The following is a 19,976-nucleotide window of genomic DNA, read 5'->3' on the forward strand; positions in this document are numbered from 1 at the left end:
GGAGAGACGTTAAGAGAAAGTGAATTGGCTCTTTCTCCCCAGTTTCTTACCCATTTCCTGTAGTTTTTTCTCCTTCCCAAATATAAAGTAAGTATAAAAGACAGTAAGTATAAAGCAAGTATAAAATACAATCTCTTGTTGCATTGTCAAGTTTACTTTAGAAGCTGTCATCTTAAAAATACAGCAAAACCAAACTTAAAAGAAAAGAATACAATTGGCTTTACCAGAAAACCACTGAAAAAGCTGCAGCATTTTCTATTTGCTTGCAAAGGAGTGGGCTGGCAAACAGCCCTAATGACACAGCTGCTCAAGGCACCAGCCTGCAATATGTTGGTTCCAGATTTTGGTTCTTTGCTCCACAACCTGAGAGCAGAACAGAGAAGTCTGAATTGTGCCTGTACAGATGTGGGCTCATCTTAGCTCTCAAGAGTAGTCTCTGCCTTCTCTAGAATGAGAAGTGACAGCTGTACTGTGACAAGAGCTCCCACTCTGTGCTACCAAAGAACAAAGCCATGCTGATTTCCCACGAGTCATCTTGTCTCTCAGCAAATCTTCCATCATTCTGACCTCTCCACCTCTCTAATCCAGGAAGAGTGAATGCAGCCATGGGGTGTCCAGCCCTGCCTCTCCTGCCACAGTACCACAGTAAATCCTGCTACAAACTGAAAAAAGCCAAAGCACTTGATCATATCTTGACTGGAACATGAAATTTTACAAGCCGGGATACTGGGTTGCAGATCTCCAGCTGGTGGATGTTCTGTTCTCTCCTGTTTGGTATTTCACAACAGGAGCAAGTCTACCCACATGGCCTCAGTGCAACCGTCCTTGTGCTCATACCTGGTGCTGAGCTGGAAGCCGAATGCTCCAGAGTATCTTGTGTTCCTTCAATGTTCTCCTTGTTCTCTGCCTGTTTCTTCAGTGTTCTAGTCTTGGAGGGAAGCATGGGCAACCGGGGCAAGTAAGGAACTATGGAGGAGGAGGAGGCCGTTCTTCCGAGCTCTTCTGCTACCTCTGCAAGGGGAAAAAGCAAGCAGAATCGTTGGAACAAAGACCAGCAGAAGAGGAGGAAAAGCAAATACGGGTCTTTACTGCAGACCCAGAGCAGCACGAAGAGATACGTGGCTGAGAGAAGAAGCAGTTTATAAACTTAGTTTTTTATTCCAGTCCAGAGGTGTTTAGGGTAAGTGATGTTTTACATAATGACTTCAAACTCCCATCTTTATAAATTCAGCCAGAAATGGTGGTAGGATCTGTACGAGCTGTATGCTGGGCTAAGGTGGCCCAGGAGCTAAAGGTCATGCTGGATACATTTACTTCTGTTTCTAATTAAGGTGCCTGGTGTTGATCCCCTCCAGGTTGAGTCCAGGTTGAAGTGAAGACTGCATGTTTCCTTCCCAACATTAACACAAGGTATGTGATTAAAAACAAACAAACAAACAAAAAAAAAAAAAACCTCCTGGCCACCCCCAGGTTAACATTTGTGTAGGCCACTTGATGTGCCTATTATAGATCCTCCCTGGTAGAATTTCCCCTTGTGTTTTTTGGTAGCAAGGCAGTGGATGGATGAATGGGCTTCATATTTCATTTCAAATTTGAGCTGTTCAGACAGTTGTGCTTGTCTGCTGCTTACTATCACACTTCTCACTTATATTTATCTCCTAGTTGACTAGATTTGAAAGTTTCATTGCAGATTCACTGCTAAAAGTAGCTAGGTAGAAAATGCAGAGGTTAAGGCAGATTTTTTTATTTTTTTTTTTTTAAATGAAAGCTGGTAGAATGCTACTGCATGACCTAAATTCTGCAGTCAAAAATAGACTGTGATATGCATGCACCTTTTTCTCTCGCTCACTATTCCTCTCTCTCTAGTCTGGGAAACAAGAGGCTTCCTCTAATAGAAGAGACAATATTCCTTAAATGAACTGTGTTATCTGGCTGCTCAGATTAATTAATATGCCATCTCTGTATTAAGTGTCTAAATGTTATTCAGTATTTGTGCAGAATGTAAGAGCATGTATTGACAGACTTATGGATAACAAAGGAAGTAAGGGATGAAGCCTCACTGCAGCCTCCAGAGCTAGGAGATGAGCATTAAGAGGCTGTGTGTAAGAGTGCTCCAGGGGCTTAAACTCTTCTCCTGTTTCAGAAACCAAGCAACAGGGGCTCTCACCCTCCGAGATGCTCGAGTCGTGGAACATGGTTTCAAAGGCCTGGTGGGTCTCAGCAAAGGAAGGTCGGTCAGGCGGGTTCCACTTCCAACCTGCAGTGGGAGAGCGCAGATTAAGGCTCAGTGCCTGCAGCAGGTAGGAGATGATTTTTTATTCTTTTATTAATACAGTTTACATTTGTTATGCAGCATCAGAGAGCTTTTTGTGGCAAATACTAAGCAACACACTTGGAGGATGTATTTTGTGCAACCATGTCAACTCCTTGTCTCCTGCAGAGCTGTTATGTTTGCGGAGAACTCAATTTCTTTCTTTTTTGGGGATTCCATTGTAAGAGTCCTGCTCACAAAAGGACAGTACAATTTGCCACAAAATGCTATCCAGCTGTAATCAAAGATGACAGTTTTTGAGAGTTCTTGTTCCTTAGAGACCAGACTCATTTTACATCAGTGACCAGGTACGTGTCAGGTGACAGGGACTTTCCCATGTTAGCTAACAAAACGGCACATAAGCAAGGATTTAGAGTTAACCACAGATTTCACCCATCCCTCCCAGGCTTTGTTCCCCAAACTGGAAGAAGATACTCACATGCCCTCATCAATTCGTAAACCTTTGGAGGGCACCCCTCCGGTTGTTCCATCCGATAGCCCTTTTCCAGCAGATCATACACCTGAGAGAGGTCAATGCCTGGGTACGGTGACATCCCATAGGTAGCAATTTCCCATAACAGCACCCCAAAGGCTGCAAAAGGAGGAAAACAAAATTCCTGGTCATAAGACTGCCCACCTCCTATGTTGCTTGTTATATTTTGGCCTTTACTGCAGTTTGAGGCAGAATCTCTTTGATGCAGATGCTTCAGGTCAGCCTAGGTGAAGACAGCACACACTAAAAACCCTATTGATTTGTGAAGCTGTGGCCTGGCGTGCGCCTCCCCATGTGTTTTTGCCCAGGCCAGAATACAATTTACTCTTTAGGCTAGCAAAGAAAAAAAAAAAAAGAAACATTGAAGTTGAGTTTTCTTACCCCACACATCTGATTTGATTGAGAAGGTGTTATAGGCCAAGCTCTCGGGAGCAGTCCACTTGATTGGGAACTTGGCTCCAGCATGAGCTGTATATGTATCTCCAGTCATAAGTCGACTTAAGCCAAAGTCGGCCACCTTCACCACATGATTTTCTCCAACTAAGCAGTTCCGTGCTGCCAAGTCCCTGTATAAAGAAAAGAAGCACACTCCTTTACTGGAACAAGAGCAGGGCTTTTGAATACAGTCCTGTACTAGCACAGCCTGCTCCCTGCTCCTGCAGGAGGAAGCACTCCCTTTACACAGCAGGTAAAGACAATGTGAGCTCTGTTCTAAACAGTGTCAGGCACTGAGCGCATGTATTCCTAGGAGCTGGAAGCTGGGATTAGGGCTCTTTCCAGTAAATTACCAGTAACGATAGCTGCTACAATGAGAGGTTTATGTTTCTGAAGATTAGGATGAGAGCAGCAGCTCATCACACTGGTACCAGCTTCATGGCACTGCTTCATCCAACTGGATAGGTTGGCAGGGTCTTGCCCAGAGCGGGGTTATTGGAACAGGACACCACCAACTTTCACAGCCATCAGGCACATGCGCACAAGATTGAAAGCCATGGGGAGGAGATACCTCAAGACAACATTAAAACCAAAACAGCCAACGCATGACCTACTGTAAAACATAACTCTGCAAAAAATCTCCCCAAAAGCAAGAATTCCCAGGCCCTCACGGTGGTGGCCTGTCCACCATTACAATCTGAGTTGGTACCAGCTTAATGTGATTTCACCCACCTGTGAATGAAGTTCTTCTTCTCCAGGTACTCCATAGCAGAGGAGATCTGAGTGGCCATATAGAGTAACACAACAGCACTCACTTCCTCCCGGTTGCATTCCCGTAAATAGTCTAGTAGGTTCCCATATGGCATGTATTCTGTCACAATGTAAAAGGGTGGCTCCAGGGTACACACACCTGGCAGTGAGGAGAAAGGGGCATGTGAATGAAGCTGCCATTGCTTCCCTACCTTAGCGGTGGTCCTGATGTTATATCCATTCGTTGCATTTTGGACCAAGGATTGTTTCTCTGGAAATCAAAGACTTTCATCTACAAGACTTGGATTGATGCAGCCCAACTTAAAATTCAGTGCTTCTTTCTACTTATCTGGCTATCTACTTTCTGGATAGTGAGAAACATGCCCGTTAAAGCACCACTACTCCTATATACTGTACATAAAGGACGTATACCATATATATATATATAGAATATTACCACACACTGTTGTTTGGAGAGTTACAGAATGAAATAGGAGTTATTTTGAAGACCTATGATTTGCTTTTCTTCCCCCCTCCTCTTTCTTAAAGCTAAAGAGTGGCCAAGTGGAAGTGGGTACCTGTCAACTGGCCAGCTTTCCAGACTGAAATGTCACTACAGAGGAATGTGAAGCACTCCCATGTGTGCTAGCTGGGTAAGCCATCAGCACGGTGGGACCTGCTCCTGAAGCAGCATTCTCACACATTCCTCAGATGACTCCTTGCTACAGTCATTGCAATCATGTACAAAGTATGTATTAGTGGAGGAGGAGGGCAACAGGATACTCATGTCAAATCTGTGAACTCCCACTGCAGCACTGCTGGATTCCTGCTGATACTGTTATCCACATTCAGTAGTAAAACATGACTACACTGCGTATCAGAAAGAGCAAAAATGCATCTCTGATGAGCAATCTTTTTCGTGTCTACTGCTGGAACCAGACAGGGCTAGGCAGACGCTTCATCTGTGGTGTCCTTTTTTTTTTTTTTTTTTTTTAAATGGACATAGAATAGGTGACATTATTAAAATCCTTCACATTCTTCACATTTCTCCTTTTATCCTAGGCTTGGCTTGACAGCTTTGCTCCTGAAAGCAGCAAAAGTCCAGACGGAACCAAACACTAGTGACGGTTTAATGTGTCCCCTTAATAATCTTTGTACACGTAGAATTAACAGCTATGCAGACTATGTATTAGTGATCATCGTATCATGCACGTGCCAGTGAGATAAACAGGGCACAGCCAAACTGAAAAGCCTGCAGCTTTCTTCCACTCATGTGCTGTTTGATCTGACTTGCGTCTCCACTGCCTTGATCTCATGTACTTATTTGGTGGTAACACGATGGTCCCTTGCAGCAGTAGTGATCTGGCTGTCTTCTGCTCAGTTACAGATTGATTGCTTCTACTCACTGCAGCTTTTTCTATAAATGTCTCTGAGTTGAGAATTACAAAGAAGAGTATTTGTTGTATTTCTATTGTATTTTTTTTTAACTTTGGGTTTTCTTTTTCTTTCTATCAGAAAAATAACTAATGGAAAATAATTTTATAAATCTTAGTTAACTAAGTAGAAAAAAAATCTAATTTCACTGATTTCTGAATCCTGGAGAATGGCTAAAGGCAAGGGTACAATCTTACAGGAGACTGATACTGCAAACTTTATATAATGCACAGTCATGCATCAGCAGCAAAGTTGCTTACTAATGTAAGTGACCATATTTGATGATTTATTTAAAATTAGTGTCTCAATACTACACAAAGGAGTAAGCTATAAAAATATCACCTCATAACCCTGACTTCATTCAAAAAGTTATATAAATACATAAAGTCTGCCACTCCTTTTAAAGGAGAGGAATTTCATTTTGGCAGAAGCCTGAGTAAGAATATAAAGACCAAGGTATTTCACTAACCTAATAACTGCACTAGATTTGGGTGCTTGATTTCCTTCATCACAGCAGCTTCTTTCAAGAACTCTTCCACCTCCATGGTATCTTCCTAGACGAATAGAAAAGGGAAGATTAATCTTCATGACCAAGGTGTGCTTAACACTACATATTTTAGCTGAATATAAATAATTCTTATCTCTGTTCTGCTGTTTTGCCTTTTACAAAAGCAAAAAAGGGTCTTTAACAACCCTGAAAAGCTAGCCTGCAGCATGGTCAAATGAGAAATCTGCAGTACCCAGAAAGTGTTAGACTCTACCTAGCAGGTAGCCACTGGCCTACCAAAGCAGCTGTGGCTAATAAGGGGATGACTCTAGGAGTCACTGACTTAGTTTACCTGTCTAGCTATAAAAATTAAGCTTGCAATCTCCCTTACTTAGGGGGTACCTAGAAGGTTAACATTCAACAATGGTGATGTTCAAACAAACAGAAGACTTTGAAAATTAATATAAATGGAGATGCTGATTTTTTCCAGAAGTAAGGGAGAGGTACAACATACTTCCACCACCAGCTTCCACAGCTCTTCTGAGGGAAGGGAAGTGGACATGTGGGTAACCATTTCTACAGATCTGACTTGGCCATGCAGTTCCTGCAGGCACTTGCTGGACCAAATTCCAAATTGCTTTTAAGCCACATGCATTGCTGCAAGTTTGACAAGCTAACTTAGCTTGAGCAACCCTCAAGTATGGAATTTATGCAGACCAGTACACTCCATTTTCATATATTTGTATCATTAGGTGGTATAATTGAGAATGCGACCAACTTCCTTATCATAAGAGGTTACTAAATGAACAGTGCACAACAATCTGAAAACTCACCTTTAATGTCTTCACAGCAACCGTGAGATTGTATCTCTTCCAGACACCAACGTACACCTCGCCATACTGCCCACCCCCAAGTTTGTGCTTCATGGTGATGTCAGTCCGCTCCATCTCCCACTTGTCGTGGATGGGGGACACTCCATAGACAGTGGGCTTATTGCACTTAGGTGCTGGGTAATGCAAAGTTGTCACCAGGCCATCAGCTACTGTTGAGTGATGGTGCACTAGCTCGGCTAGTGTGCTGAAACGGCTCTCTGCTGTCACATAAACCTGTTGAGAAAGGTCCAGGAATCTATTTAGTTGAAGACAGCTGAGAACTTCCAGTAACACTGGAAAACAGGTACAGTAAAGACATTCTCACAGGTTAAAAACAAAGTAATAGAGCCAGATTTTAGAATACTTGTTCTCAGTTTGTTTGGGAAAATGAATCGCCCTCCGCAGGACTTTTACTTGCAGAAGGAAACAAAATATAAGGGCGGCTAGAGCACTGCTGACTCCTGCTTTGTGTTTTACAGGACTAGAAACCAGAATTCTTGTAGCCACACCTGAGTCCAGTTTCTACATCTCTCAGCACAAAATACTGCCATTTGATCAGGGTTAAAACTGCTGACTCGCCAAAACTCTGCTTGTTCTAAGAAGACCAGTAGAAAGGTATCACCACATCAAAACAAAAACACAACTGCTTTGCTCCCCAGCTGCTATTTCAGCCAGAAAAGTGCAGTTTGCAGTCCTTCCAAAGTGGTATTGGGTGTTACAACCAACCTCTTGGCATAGAAGGTTCTTTTTTTATACTAATAAGCCAGCAGGCCTTCCTCACACACACTCCTTCTTTAACTAACAGCCTGCAACTTGCGATTCTGCACCACCTCTTAATATTTTTATTTCCTTTCTGCACAGCATTGTCCAGAAATCCTTACCTTTCCATCTGAGGTGGTATTGATCCTGTAGTGGTAAACGCGTCCCTCGTACCTGAGCGAGATGGATAGCTGCCCGGGGCTGCTCTCGCTTTCACGAACCAGGAAGCTGCCGTTGATGAGACTGCTCAGCAGATACTCTGCTGCACTGCGTGACACCGGCCCATGGTACCATGAATGTTTTTCCAGGCTGTTCACTGGTGTGATGTAGTTGCTTGGTACCCAGCCCTGCCCATTCTTCGAACGTACCTCGCTCCATTCACCGTTCTGGTTGTAACCCAGGACTCGCAACTTCTCACCTATGAGCAGAAGGAAAAAAGCAGAGTAAGCACGATACAATCTATTGGGTCTCATCGAGTGGGCTGACAGGGAATGTCTCTCTAAGCCTGGGTTTGTAGCTAACAAATAAAAGTCTGCAGCAATGATTTTGTAACTAAATTGCTATATATAAAGGGTTTGTAATGTAAAGTTTCAGACAGAACTCCTTATGCACTGTTCCTAAATTAGTACTACAGTGTGATCAACTCAAAAACCTTCCCGCAGTCCATGCTTCTGGACTAGAAAGCTGTGTGGTTTTTTTTTTTGGAGGGATGAGGTTTGTGTCCATCTTAATGGCATTTAATAAATAATTTATATAAATACAGATATAAAAATGGCTTTTTTTTTTTTTTACCAGTTGTGCAGCAGGGCATATTCTTATATACATACTGAACAGAAACAGAAAATCTCTGTGCCATTCTTAATTCTTGATTTTGCTCCAGCTGAAAGTGCTGAATTCTATTTTTGCCAGTAATGTAAAGGTTTTCCCAAAATAGGTGTCTCATGTGACTAGTGATCTGGGGAGCCTGGATGTAGCTGCGATAGATTGGTATTATACGAAGCTGTATCTGTACTAGAACTGCCCAGCAGGTGTCGCTCCAACACAAGTGAGAGAAGGAGCGTGCTTTTAATCCATCAGTTTAGAGAGCAACCTTCTCTAGCTGCACTCGTTCTGTTAAACGGAACAACAGAAGAGGAATTCTGCTTTCTATTTTCTCTTGCTAAGTTTACAGCCTAGTAGCTGCCGTGTGATTCGAGCCTTACCTTTGGTGATACTGAGCGTGTTGTCACCGCTTGCTACAAAATCATAAAGTGCAACAAAGAGGTTGGGATCGCTCTCAGTGGCTCCAAGCAGGTTCTCCTTGGAGCTCCACCTGATGGCTTCGTTCAGTGCCTGGGGTTCAACATCGCAACCATAGGGGCGGTGCAGGGCCTCTGAAGAAAGGACAAAAGAGGAAATTACTTTGTGTGCAACTGTAAGTAAACCAAAACCCAGTGTGCAGCAGAGCAAAGCTCCTACTGCACAATAAGCCCTTTATGGAAAGGGAGCACAACGCGTGCACGTCTTAGATCAGAGGTTAGTGCTAAAAGGAGACTAGAGAAGATGATTAACTTCATAGATAGTAAATAGCAAGCTGCATACAAAATGTTTATACTAAATATTTATTCTATTATTTTAATTACATACACATGTAATTAAAAGCTTTTAGGTATTCACAGACAGAACAATGGAGGAGAAATTAAAAGTGCTTTTTCGATGTGAAGTAGTGAAGGAATCCTTTTCAAGACAGAAATGTCGTGTTTGTCATCTTTGTTGTTTCTGTGGCTTGGATTTGAAAGCAACATTAGAAATAGAGGTAAGGCAGACTGAATTATGACACATAATATGCAATAGTAACTGATTCAGTATGAGTAGGAATGACAGTGATTTGTGATACATTTCAAGACTATGCAAATAAGAAGGTGGAAAGCAGACAGGGCAGAAAGTACTGAGGATGATGCTAAGCATTTAGCAACAGTGTTCCAAGGCAATTCTGTTTTTCTGTTTCAAATTAAAATGGATGCATACTTGTTAGTAAGAAGGGAGTGGGAAGAAGAATCAGTCTTGAACGTGTTTTACAGACAAAAGTAAAAAAAAAAAAAAAAAAAAGTTCCTGTGAGGATGAAAAGTAATCCAAATATACAAGGTTTTGTAAAGAACTAAAGTAAAAAGCAAAACTTACTGGTTGTACTGTGGTTAAAAAAAAAAAAAAAAAGAAAGCATCAAGACCATCATTGGCTTTCTAATTCATAGTGGGATTTTCCAGGAACATGTAGCCCATTCAATTTCAATGTTAGGACACAAGGAAGAGCCAAGATGTAGTTTTGTACATGTGGGGTGCTCAAGGGGGCAAAAACATGAAAGGGTAACGAAGTAATAACTATTTCCTCTGAAGGCACAACTGACATACGTTCCTGCCCCACAGCCTCTTGTTGAACTTGGGTTTGAAACCATATTACAAACAGGCTTGGCCCATTTCTGTGGGTCTGGGAAGTCAGGCGCAGGATGTTTTTAAGCAGACCACTACAGAAGAACATGTGCATGTAACTACACCCCCTACACACACACGTTCTCATGAGATCTACATTTGTGAGTGGTAACTAATCTGTAAGGCACTGTAAGAGAACAAAGAGCCCAAATGCAATGCAGGAGAGGAAAACTGGGAAGTCGGTGAGACACAAAACAGGAAGAGGCCTAAGCCAAGCAATAGACAAACACAGGCCAAATCTGTGCACGTGACAGAGCTCAAGCCTGGAAAACTATAACGTCAGGGGTGTTTCCCAGAGTCCACATTCAATTTTTTTAAGCTATATTATATGTACGTGAGAAAGGAAATGGCTGAGGTTTGTTCTGGCTTGTTCTTAAACACATCGCTAAGTGGCTTTTGACTGCATTTCTGGTAATCACTCGGGGTTATACTGCTGGCGTAACCCGCTCATCATGCAATTTCTGAACTCTTGCCTCCCAGCCTTGCCAAAGTAGCACCTATCAAGGTTCTCCTACCAAGAACAGAAGTGACCAGAGACTAAGCTACCAAAATATCCCTTCTTTGATTTCAGTTTCTGCAGATGCAGTACTTAAACACGCTTCTTGTTGCTAGCTATCAACTGCAGTTAGTTTTACTAACCTACCAGACAAAGAGTCTAGGAGGACTGGTGCTCTCATGGAGAAGAGAAAAAATACCAGTGCCTGCCCTGCTACCTACACACAGCGTGGCTGCCAACCTACTGTTCCTTTTTTTTTTTTTTTTTTTAGGGCTGGGTGTGTGCATATGCAGTTATTAAGCATCAGGAACAGATGAAATGGCAAGAGAAAAGAACAGTGGTTCCTAAATCCAGCTCTCTTTAGGGAGTACAAACACATGTTAATTAAATAAGATATTCTTTACATGCCTCCAATGACTTGTGTTAGAAAAAGAGAGGGGTTTGGTGCCTTAAGCTAAGTCACTCAGCAAGTCTGCTATCCAGAAGAGCTGAGTTACGTCTCTGCCAGCCATAAGCAGCAAACACAAAAGCTGGCAGTGTTTCCAAAAAAAATATCCTGACCTTTCAGCTCCAGAATACCTTAATGGTGTTTGAATAACTTCCTACTTTCAATTATACATCTGCTGAAACGGCGAAGGCCTTAACCAAAAATATATGCATTTGCTTTATTGCATAACCAATGTATAGTTTTTCTTTTTTGAGCCACAGCAGCTCAGGAACATCCAACCCTCCTCTAAACAGAAGCACAGAGCTAAGCATTTAGCCGTGTACTCAGTGGCAAGCGCCATGTCAGCCCCGCTCCCAAGCTGCTGCAGCAAATCCCCCGGCCAGCCCAGCACCAGGCGCTTCAGCCAAGGCAAAACTGGCAGAAATGGCACCTGCTGCTCAGCGCTGAGCAGCTCTGCCCACATGAAACCATTTGTGGTGCTGTGCTGGACTGCCAGCCGGGATTCAAAGCAGATGTGGGACTTCCACCACTTCCTTGGGAATGCCTGGGAGGTTGGTACGTGTTCTCAACACCCACGTCATGTACAGAAAAAGCCTGCAGAAGTTAATGTTTGATGAGGAGCTTCAATCACTTAGCTACAGCGCTTACCTAGAAATCACATTACCTAAAAATCAACTGCTTTTAAGAGTTGATGTCTCACTAACTTCCCGAACTCTCATTTTTAGAGTGACTCAGCTGCCTAAGTAGCAGTAAGGTAAACCAGTATCAACTGAAGGGGCATTTCCCGGGATACAGGAGTACCTGTTGCAGGTTGCTATTAAGAAATAACCTGTGCTGCTCATACAGCGTGGAATCTCTACCATCCAATATGCAAGGATAAGAAAGAGTTAAATGTGATAATCGCATAGACCTCAATGAGGAAACCAAGATAAGCGAAGCATATCACAAATGATGCCCTTCAAACCAAACAGTCTGTGAGCTCTATTCACACCCGGTGAGGAAATGAGCTGGGAAGTCCTGTTCTGTACCAGCTCCTTTGGAAGCCTAACCATAAATCATACGTGACCACTTTCATTTCCTAGACAATTGGAAACTTACATCATCATTTAGCGCAAAGTAAGAAATGCATGATCAAGCAAGGATGTTATGCTTCACCCACCTCCTTCCTTTTCTGTATTCCCACAATACAAATTGCTTCTCTCCAGACACGAACGCTTTTCCTATTCAGCCAACACGTAAGAGGCGTTTTGTCTCCCACCCTCTGCCACGGAGGCTACTGTTACCAATCTCTTCAGCTCAAGAGCAGGGCAAGTCTAGTAAATGCTAAATCTTCAACTTCAGAACCACATCAGGTGCTGGTAGTCTTTTTTTGTTCTGAAATACCGATTCTGTAACTGCTCATAAAAGCAGAGTATTTCAAATAATCCTCAAACCTGGATAAAAGCAGGCAACCTCAGTCCTGCCTGCACCCAGTCTTGTACTACAAGACAAAGACTTGAAAGGCCCCACGTCCTCCTTTAAGCACACCGAGTACTGCAGGAAAGGGATGGCACAGCGTGACATCCCTACGTGTCCTACCTGTGAAACTCGACACACCGGGCTCAGAGGCTTCATCGCCAAGGCAGCAGAGCAGCTTGCTCTCTTTGCCATAGCTGCTAGACTGGAACAGGACGGTCCCCACGATCATGCTGCGCCTCACAGCAGGCAGAAGGCTGACACGAGAAGTCCCGGAGTGCCCGCACAAACGCCACCACGTGCAGGCGATCGGTGCTCGCAGCGCTGGTGGCCAATGGAAAAGCAAGCGCTGCCGAGCGGGTGAGGAAAAACTAGGGAAATTGAGCTGTGGGTTACTGGGTTACCAGCTGGAAGTAAGGGTGGAGCTTCCCACGAAACGCTGAACAAACAAAGGATGTGGGGACCGGGCTGCGAGTTGAAACGCTTTTGAGATGAGCTATAGACAGAATATTGTGCCGCTAAGAGTTAGGCAACAAAGTGTTTGGAATAAAATAAATCGTTTCCTTGGAGAAGTTCCTTTGCACAAATTACAAAACAGATCACCCATTACAAGGACCGCCCAGATTGATTCATTTTTCCACTCCACATAAATGCCACTATTTATGAATCAACAGGAAACAACATGAATGAAAATATAAATCTAGGAGCTGTATGAGCAATGAAAGAGTAAACTGTTACATATTTTAGGATTTCAGAAAGAAACCGAAAGCAAGAGCTGTACAGTATGCCCAGGCTGAGCTGCACATTTAACGATTTAATAGTGTTCAGGTCAGCTCTGTGAAAGGATGCCATCAATTACCTTTCAAAAACCTAAGCTCTCTTTGATGAATTCTTTAAAAGACTTGGTTTTCTAGCTACATTTGTATGGTTTGCAGCAGGCCAGGTTCCTCCTAGCATGTGGAGGGGGAAGGGTTAAAGAATAAGCACTCACCATGGCAGTCTCACACCTGGGAGGCTGGTGGGCTGCAGAGGGGTATAAAAGGGAGCAGGGAAGGGGAAGCAAGTGGTTTGGCCTCTGGGAAGGGGAGAGAGGCTGTTGCAGCCCACCAGCATCTCTAAATCTGCAAACTCCACTGCTACGCGAGAAAGGCAGCCACAGCACGTGAGGAGGACAGAGCTTTGACTAAAGGTAAGAAACGAGCAACCGGGTTTGTTATAAGCGTTTGTGTTGTGCAAGGCTGTGAATGAGAAAAAGGCATTCCAAAAAAAAACAAAAACAAAAACCCACAGATGTGCTGTGGTGACAAGGAGTTACTTCTCCCTGTGTGGCCTGTACCAAGAATCTTGTGCCTCCACCATCACCTAATGTAAGTGGAAAAACATAGCCTAAGGAAATACCTTCGGACAGGAACATGCCATTGTCTTCCAGAAGTTCGGACAACTGGGTGACCTTTCCTCCTTCTCCTCCAAAATGAGGCTTGGTGAAACTTGCAGCATGCTACCCAATACTCAGGTTTACTTAGGAGTCTCTAGGCTATCTTTTTCCCCATTTGTTTTTCTCTTGCAGTTTGTTTTCTATTCTCTTTTATGTGCTCTGGATGCCTTCAGTCACACTGGTATTTCAAGCAGTCTTAGTGTATCTGTTGATACACGAAGAATAGGTAGAATTTGTAGGGAAAGGCAGCATAGCCTGAGAAAAATGGAGATGAGCTTTGCAGCAAACAAACTTTCCAGGTGGGTCTGCAATGGCATCAGCAAATGTCAATTAGTATTAGCTGTAATAACTAAGCAAGGTAACAACCAATTTGCTTGTTAGTTAAAATATATCAGATGAGTAACCGATATCTCTGGAACAATGAAGGATTAGGGGAAAGCTGAGTTAGATTAAAAGTGTAGCTTGCAAACCAGTGCATTGAACATGTTACCTTTAGCCCACCTCAGAGTGTTGGTGCCCTGTGACTGTCAGGCCTGTTAACGAGCTCCCAATGGCCATCAGCTGGTGCCACCAGTGGCGTGGGAAGGACAAGGGTGTCCCTGCACAGTGCCTGGATGTCTGTAAGGTCCTGTCATGTGCACCCAGGCAGAGTAAATTCAGGCTGCTTCCTAACCTCTGGACGAGCGCTATTTCTTCTACAATTGATTTCCTAGACAGTTATTCTACCCTGTAGGCCGTTACCTTGACATCTGCATCCACCACAACAAGCTTCCTGTTCCTATTCCCTTGGCTGTCAGTGGACAAGCCAGGCTCTTCATCCTGGTACGCTCAGCTTCCTCAGTGGAAGAAGCAACCTTTCAAGCAGAACAGTTCTTCAGACTATTCCCTGTGGTGCCCTTCAAAGCTGTTTCCTGAGAGTGGTTACCCTTCCTGTACCACTTAAATCATCCCTTTTGAAGTATTTCTCTATTTTTTTTTCCAGCAATGGGGGAAAAGTTAAGTACAAGGAAATCTTGCTGACTACACTACTTTGAAGTAGCTGCTTTTTCAAGCAGCTTCTAAAAAAAAAAAAAAAAAAAAAAAAAAAAAACTTGCTCCATTTTGAATTTATGAACCCACTGTCAATGTTTCTTCATCAAACAAAAGAACGTGCAAAGAGCAATACAGCCCTGGAAAGGATCTGGGGCTGCTGGCAGCAGCCCAAAGTGACTGGTTTTTCAATAGAAGGAAGAGAGACATAGAAAGGGTTATAGGGTAAATGCTGATTATTACATACAGTGTCAATTTGATGTATTATTTTACACCAAAAACAATACTGTGTGGGTGTGTGTGTACATATATATATATGTATTTTAATACAAAGGGACACTTTAATATAAGGTCACCAAGACCCCTGTACATACCACATCTTTTACTCTATTTCCACTTGGGGTTTTCAAACTAAATATCCATATAAATATCCACACTATTACTTTACACAAAGACTTATGTGCTAGCTTCAAAGACTACCAAAGAATAGGCACTGGTCAACTCAGAGTGTAGGAAATAGGCTGTCACGTAACAACTGGTGGCTCCTGGTGTAACTGGCATTTCCCACTGAATCCTCCAAATGTACATCACCTTACACACTAGACTGTAAGAACTTCAACCAGCTTGTTAGTGGGAGGCTTTCTGCCTTAACGAGGAAACAAAATTGATAACACAGCAGCGAGTGGGTTTCCTATTTTGCTGACATGATTGGAACAGGATCAAGTTTTTCAGAAACAAGGCTACCGTAGCCAAGTCTCAGTGCTTCCTACTACCAAAAATACCTCATGCTAAGGAGCAAACCAGTGCTGAGCAGGCCAAGTCACTGCTGTCTAATAATGTGGTAGCACAGAAGCAGACCTCTGAACTCTCCTTGCCCTATTACCAGACTTGAGGCCTCACCTCAACAGACCACCTAGTCTTTCTGCTGACATACGTGTGGCCATGAAAAACAACAGCTTAGAGGGATTCAGACAGCTCCCAGATGGCTCTGGTGAAATACAGGCAGCCTGACTGAATGCTGTTCCTAGGTGTTCCTCTCCTGTAAGCAACCAGACTCTTAATAACGTGGTTTGCTTGAGCTCAGCACAGATCCATAGTTAGTCTTTGGGCCTCCCACAGAGTGGTGCAAGGTTTAAGTACCGTAAACAACCCACTGAATAAAGCCAAGAAATACAGCTCCGAGCCAAGAGCTTGGGATGGGCAAGGAATAGGTTTCTATTTATGGTCCCAGGCTGAGAGAGACAGAATGGGAGGAGACTTCAGAGAGACAAAATTGCATCATGTTCACACCAGGTTTCAAACCAAGCTGGTAGTGACTTGTCTTAATTATCAATACATAACTGAAGAGTGAAATATATGGAGAAGCCCAAAACTCCCCATATAGCTCACCTCTTAAGAACAGATTTACTTTGAACATGTGCTGCATGAGGTATTCCCCTGCAGTTATTTCTTGGTGAAAGTGGTGGGTCCTTACACAGTAGTGCTTTTGGGCTAGTTTGATATGAAAATCCCAATGAAGGCAAGGTTTGGGTATTTGGTATCACTGAATGGAAGTAACTGGTGGAAGGAGAGACATCAACCTCAGCTAATTATACCACTATGAAAAATTCAAGACCTTGTCATGTCTAGCTAACCATTAAAAGAGAAAACACAGATGCTGAGTGAAAGAACTGCCTGTCCTCTGTTTCGCTGGTTCCAGTTATCCTCTCCACTTGTTATTAATGCTATCAAACACCCTGAGGTGCCCATCAGCCCGTTTCCCTGCTCAGATGTTAGTGACACACGTGGTATGCCATTCTTCTCCTCCATAATCACCTAATGTAGAACTTCCCCACTTTCTCTCCACTTCTTGGTAAAGTGTTACTTTGGTACAGAATCCAGAATGAAATAAATCAAGCTTAAGTTCCAAAGTATTAATTGAAAAATTTCATCCATTCCTTGCTAAATGCAAGATGCATGAATCTCTTCATAGATCATCAGCTGTATAGGCTGTAAGGGACTGAACCTTCTGCTGAAAACTGCAATGCTATCAAATGCTTAAGTGATTTCAAAGCAGATGAGTATCAGTCATCTTCAGTACAAACGCTAACTCAATAGATTGGCTCTTATTACCTTGATGATTTCTTGTCCTTGTGGAACTCTGGCAGGAAGGTGACTTTGGGACAAACACAGCTAGCAAAATGATGCAGGTTTTTATATGCATTTAGAAATGCTTTAAGGTGAGGAACTCATGTGATCACAGGGGAGCTAGACCTAGCATCAATTGAGGGGGAAAAAAAGAAAAAAAGGCACAATGGACCTGGCCACTGGAACTGGGAACAGTCAGGCAACACAACTCAAAGCACCAATCTGACTTTTTTTGAGCATGCCTCTGGGTGAGGAAGCAAAACCAAAAAGTACGACAGATAAAAGCACTCTCCTGCAGTGGGAGAGATTTTAATGCAATTAAAAATGACAGACAAAATGGGATTTTAGAATAAAAAACTGTACATGTAACCTTTCACAGACCCTGGACACCTTATCAGAATGTTTGTTACCTGAACTTCCAAGGGTTTGTTTAGTTCCTGTAAAGCCAGTTAGCTTTGCAATTGCTGGTATCTAGAAACAAGCGAAGAGACCCCCACCTTTAGGTGCTCTGTATTACGTACCTCCTTCCATTCAGTACAATGAAGTCCCAATCTTTGTTCCTCTGAATCCTGCCTAGAGTGGACTACAACTACTGCCACAACGATAGTTTCAGGGAAAGGGGTGCTATGAAGAGGCACCAGCCAAGGTAACTGGGAAACTGCATACATGTAAATCAAAAGTTTACTTGATATCTTTAGTAGCAGTAAGTTCCAGTAAACCTCTCCAGTATAAAGAGTAAGGATTAGGTCATGCAGTCCTTCTCCAGGAAAGGTGGGATGGCCAAACATTATGACAGCTCACAGCAAGTCATTTAGCTTTCTTTTTAAGCACTACTTTGGGAGAGAAGTTGCTTAATGTGGATTATACTTCACTCCAACGGAATTCCTGAGGAGTCAGTAATACTGGCCAGATCAAAGTCAAGGCATTATCTACTTCTAAGAAAAAGAAATGAATTGCTATTTATTCACACAGTGTTAGGACAAACATTTGAAGAGCTCTTCTGCAAAAAGACTACTTAAAGAATCGTGGCTCAACTGACCCCACAGCAAGCCAGAAATACCTACAGTAACAACGTGTAGCTGGCGAGAGGTTTATTTTGCAGATGTAAAGCAACAACTGATCAGACCTTTGAGTTAACATGACATAAATGTCCAAGCTGCTTTCCAAGTGACATAATTACTTCTAATAAGAAGTCCTACAGTACTGGGCACTCTCCTTAGACTCAGCACCTGGAACAATGACCGCATTAATCTATTTCTCAGCTGGCTTTTTGAAATTTATTTTTAGCCTTTCTAGCTAGAGGGAAAACTTGGGATGGAGAGGGTAGAGTCTAACTCACTGACTCGTAATCTCAAGAGTCAAAGAACATGCCAATCCAACAGCCCAAACTTGAGCTGATGTCACAACTTGAGGCCCAGGTAGTTATTTTTGCCTTGGACAGGCAGCACTACTTACCTTCTGGAGGGTATTCGGAGGGTAGAGCTCCCCAGGTGAGCTGATACAGCTTCAGTTTCCAGTACATGAGTTTAATTTTTTAATGCAATCCCAAAATGCTTGTTAGCACAGATGCGACTTCTCAGTTCCATCCACCCACACTGAATATGCAGCAACTGCCAAAGCTACACAGCCTGAAGTACTTCTGTCTTAAACAAAATTCTCTAGCTAAAAATAAATCACAAAGCTGTCAACCTCAATTGTCAGCAACCAAGATGCTGTTCAAGCAATTGTCCACAGCCATTTTCTTCTCTTAAACAAAAAAGAGTTTTCCGTCTTAAAATATTTACTTCACTTGACTAAAACACTCTTGTGATCTTGTCTCCTTGAAATACATACGCCTTAGAAAATAAACCAGCGTTTCCTTTTATCCGAGAAAATCCCAGCTTGAGCATGAATGCTTGCCCAAATATTGCATGCTGTCTTAACTTCAGCACCAGGGAAGACTCTTAATATGGATTCTCGTTAGGAGAGCCCCAGTCTGAGTTTCAGCTAAGCCCTGGCTGAGGGAGCTTTAGTTGTCTTGCTCCTTCTCGGTCCTATGGGCTGATTCACTTTCGTATGGGGCAGCGTAAATACACATGGATGAAGTCAGAAACACATCCATCACACTAAACTTAGTTACTGGCTGCTGCTCCACTTCCTGTTGGCTAAACCCAGACACTTGTAATTGGCTCTGCTGACCAGACAAGGGACTCCATTCACCAGTGCTATTTCCAACAGCTGCTAAATAACCAGGGTAACACAACCCTAGCCTCGGCCATCCAATTCCTAGCTCAGTTCAGATAGCTTTTCAGTTTCAGCCTGTGCCACTACGTTTGCTTTTTCAGATCTCCTAACAGCATTGTTTAGACCTTGTGTGTCTCAGTAGCTTATTAAAACAAGAATATACTCAAGTAATTTCTGAAGATCCTTTCTGGGTTATGGCAGAATTAATACAGTTTTGAAGGAAAAGAGTCAGTAGGAAGACTGAGCACATCCAATACTCATTATCTAAAAGTAATCAAAGCTACAAAAAGTCACTGTTTGAATTGCTGGTGTATTAATAAAATAATCAGTTTCCTTACAAAAGCTAAAGGCAAATTAATAAAGTACTATGATTAAGTATAACTGAAATTTGTAAGGGATATTATTCAGGAGAGATCTGGTATTTTTAGACAATTATAAAAGCTTTAAAATAAAGGTAATACTAGCCAATATATTCAACTTGAAGGAACTTGATGCAGCTAAGATACAAATGTGTAGTTTATGTATGTGCACTTCTGTAGAGGTAGCATCTGCTGTAAAGTTAGGCACCGACTTGATGACTTTTTCTTAATAAGAAGCCCAGGTACTTCTTGATTATTAACATCAAGCTACACCACATTCATAGGAAGTGAGACAGGAAAAGCAAGTTCTGCCTCTCGGATTTACCAGAACACTTCAGGATGTCCACACAAGTCAGCTAGCTGCCAAGTGGGATTCTTCAGCCATGTAACAGCCAC

The 19,976-nt window shown here is 42.7% G+C and overlaps 1 protein-coding gene across 1 annotated transcript in view; it reads right to left on the minus strand.

Annotated features, from left to right (window-relative positions):
* The window catches only part of ABL2 (ABL proto-oncogene 2, non-receptor tyrosine kinase), a 45,903-nt gene that overhangs the window by 6,453 nt on the left and 19,474 nt on the right, over nucleotides 1-19,976 (minus strand). The window contains exons 2-10 of the mRNA XM_032192322.1: nucleotides 8,744-8,914; nucleotides 7,664-7,959; nucleotides 6,744-7,016; nucleotides 5,893-5,977; nucleotides 3,972-4,149; nucleotides 3,186-3,370; nucleotides 2,751-2,903; nucleotides 2,168-2,257; nucleotides 838-1,011 (exon numbers count right to left, since the gene is read on the minus strand). Coding sequence (XP_032048213.1) covers nucleotides 838-1,011; nucleotides 2,168-2,257; nucleotides 2,751-2,903; nucleotides 3,186-3,370; nucleotides 3,972-4,149; nucleotides 5,893-5,977; nucleotides 6,744-7,016; nucleotides 7,664-7,959; nucleotides 8,744-8,914 — 1,605 coding nt within the window. The remainder of the gene's footprint in view (nucleotides 1-837; nucleotides 1,012-2,167; nucleotides 2,258-2,750; nucleotides 2,904-3,185; nucleotides 3,371-3,971; nucleotides 4,150-5,892; nucleotides 5,978-6,743; nucleotides 7,017-7,663; nucleotides 7,960-8,743; nucleotides 8,915-19,976) is intronic.

Source organism: Aythya fuligula, chromosome 8 (genome assembly GCF_009819795.1).
Source record: "Aythya fuligula isolate bAytFul2 chromosome 8, bAytFul2.pri, whole genome shotgun sequence".
Taxonomy (NCBI): Eukaryota; Metazoa; Chordata; class Aves; order Anseriformes; family Anatidae; genus Aythya; species Aythya fuligula.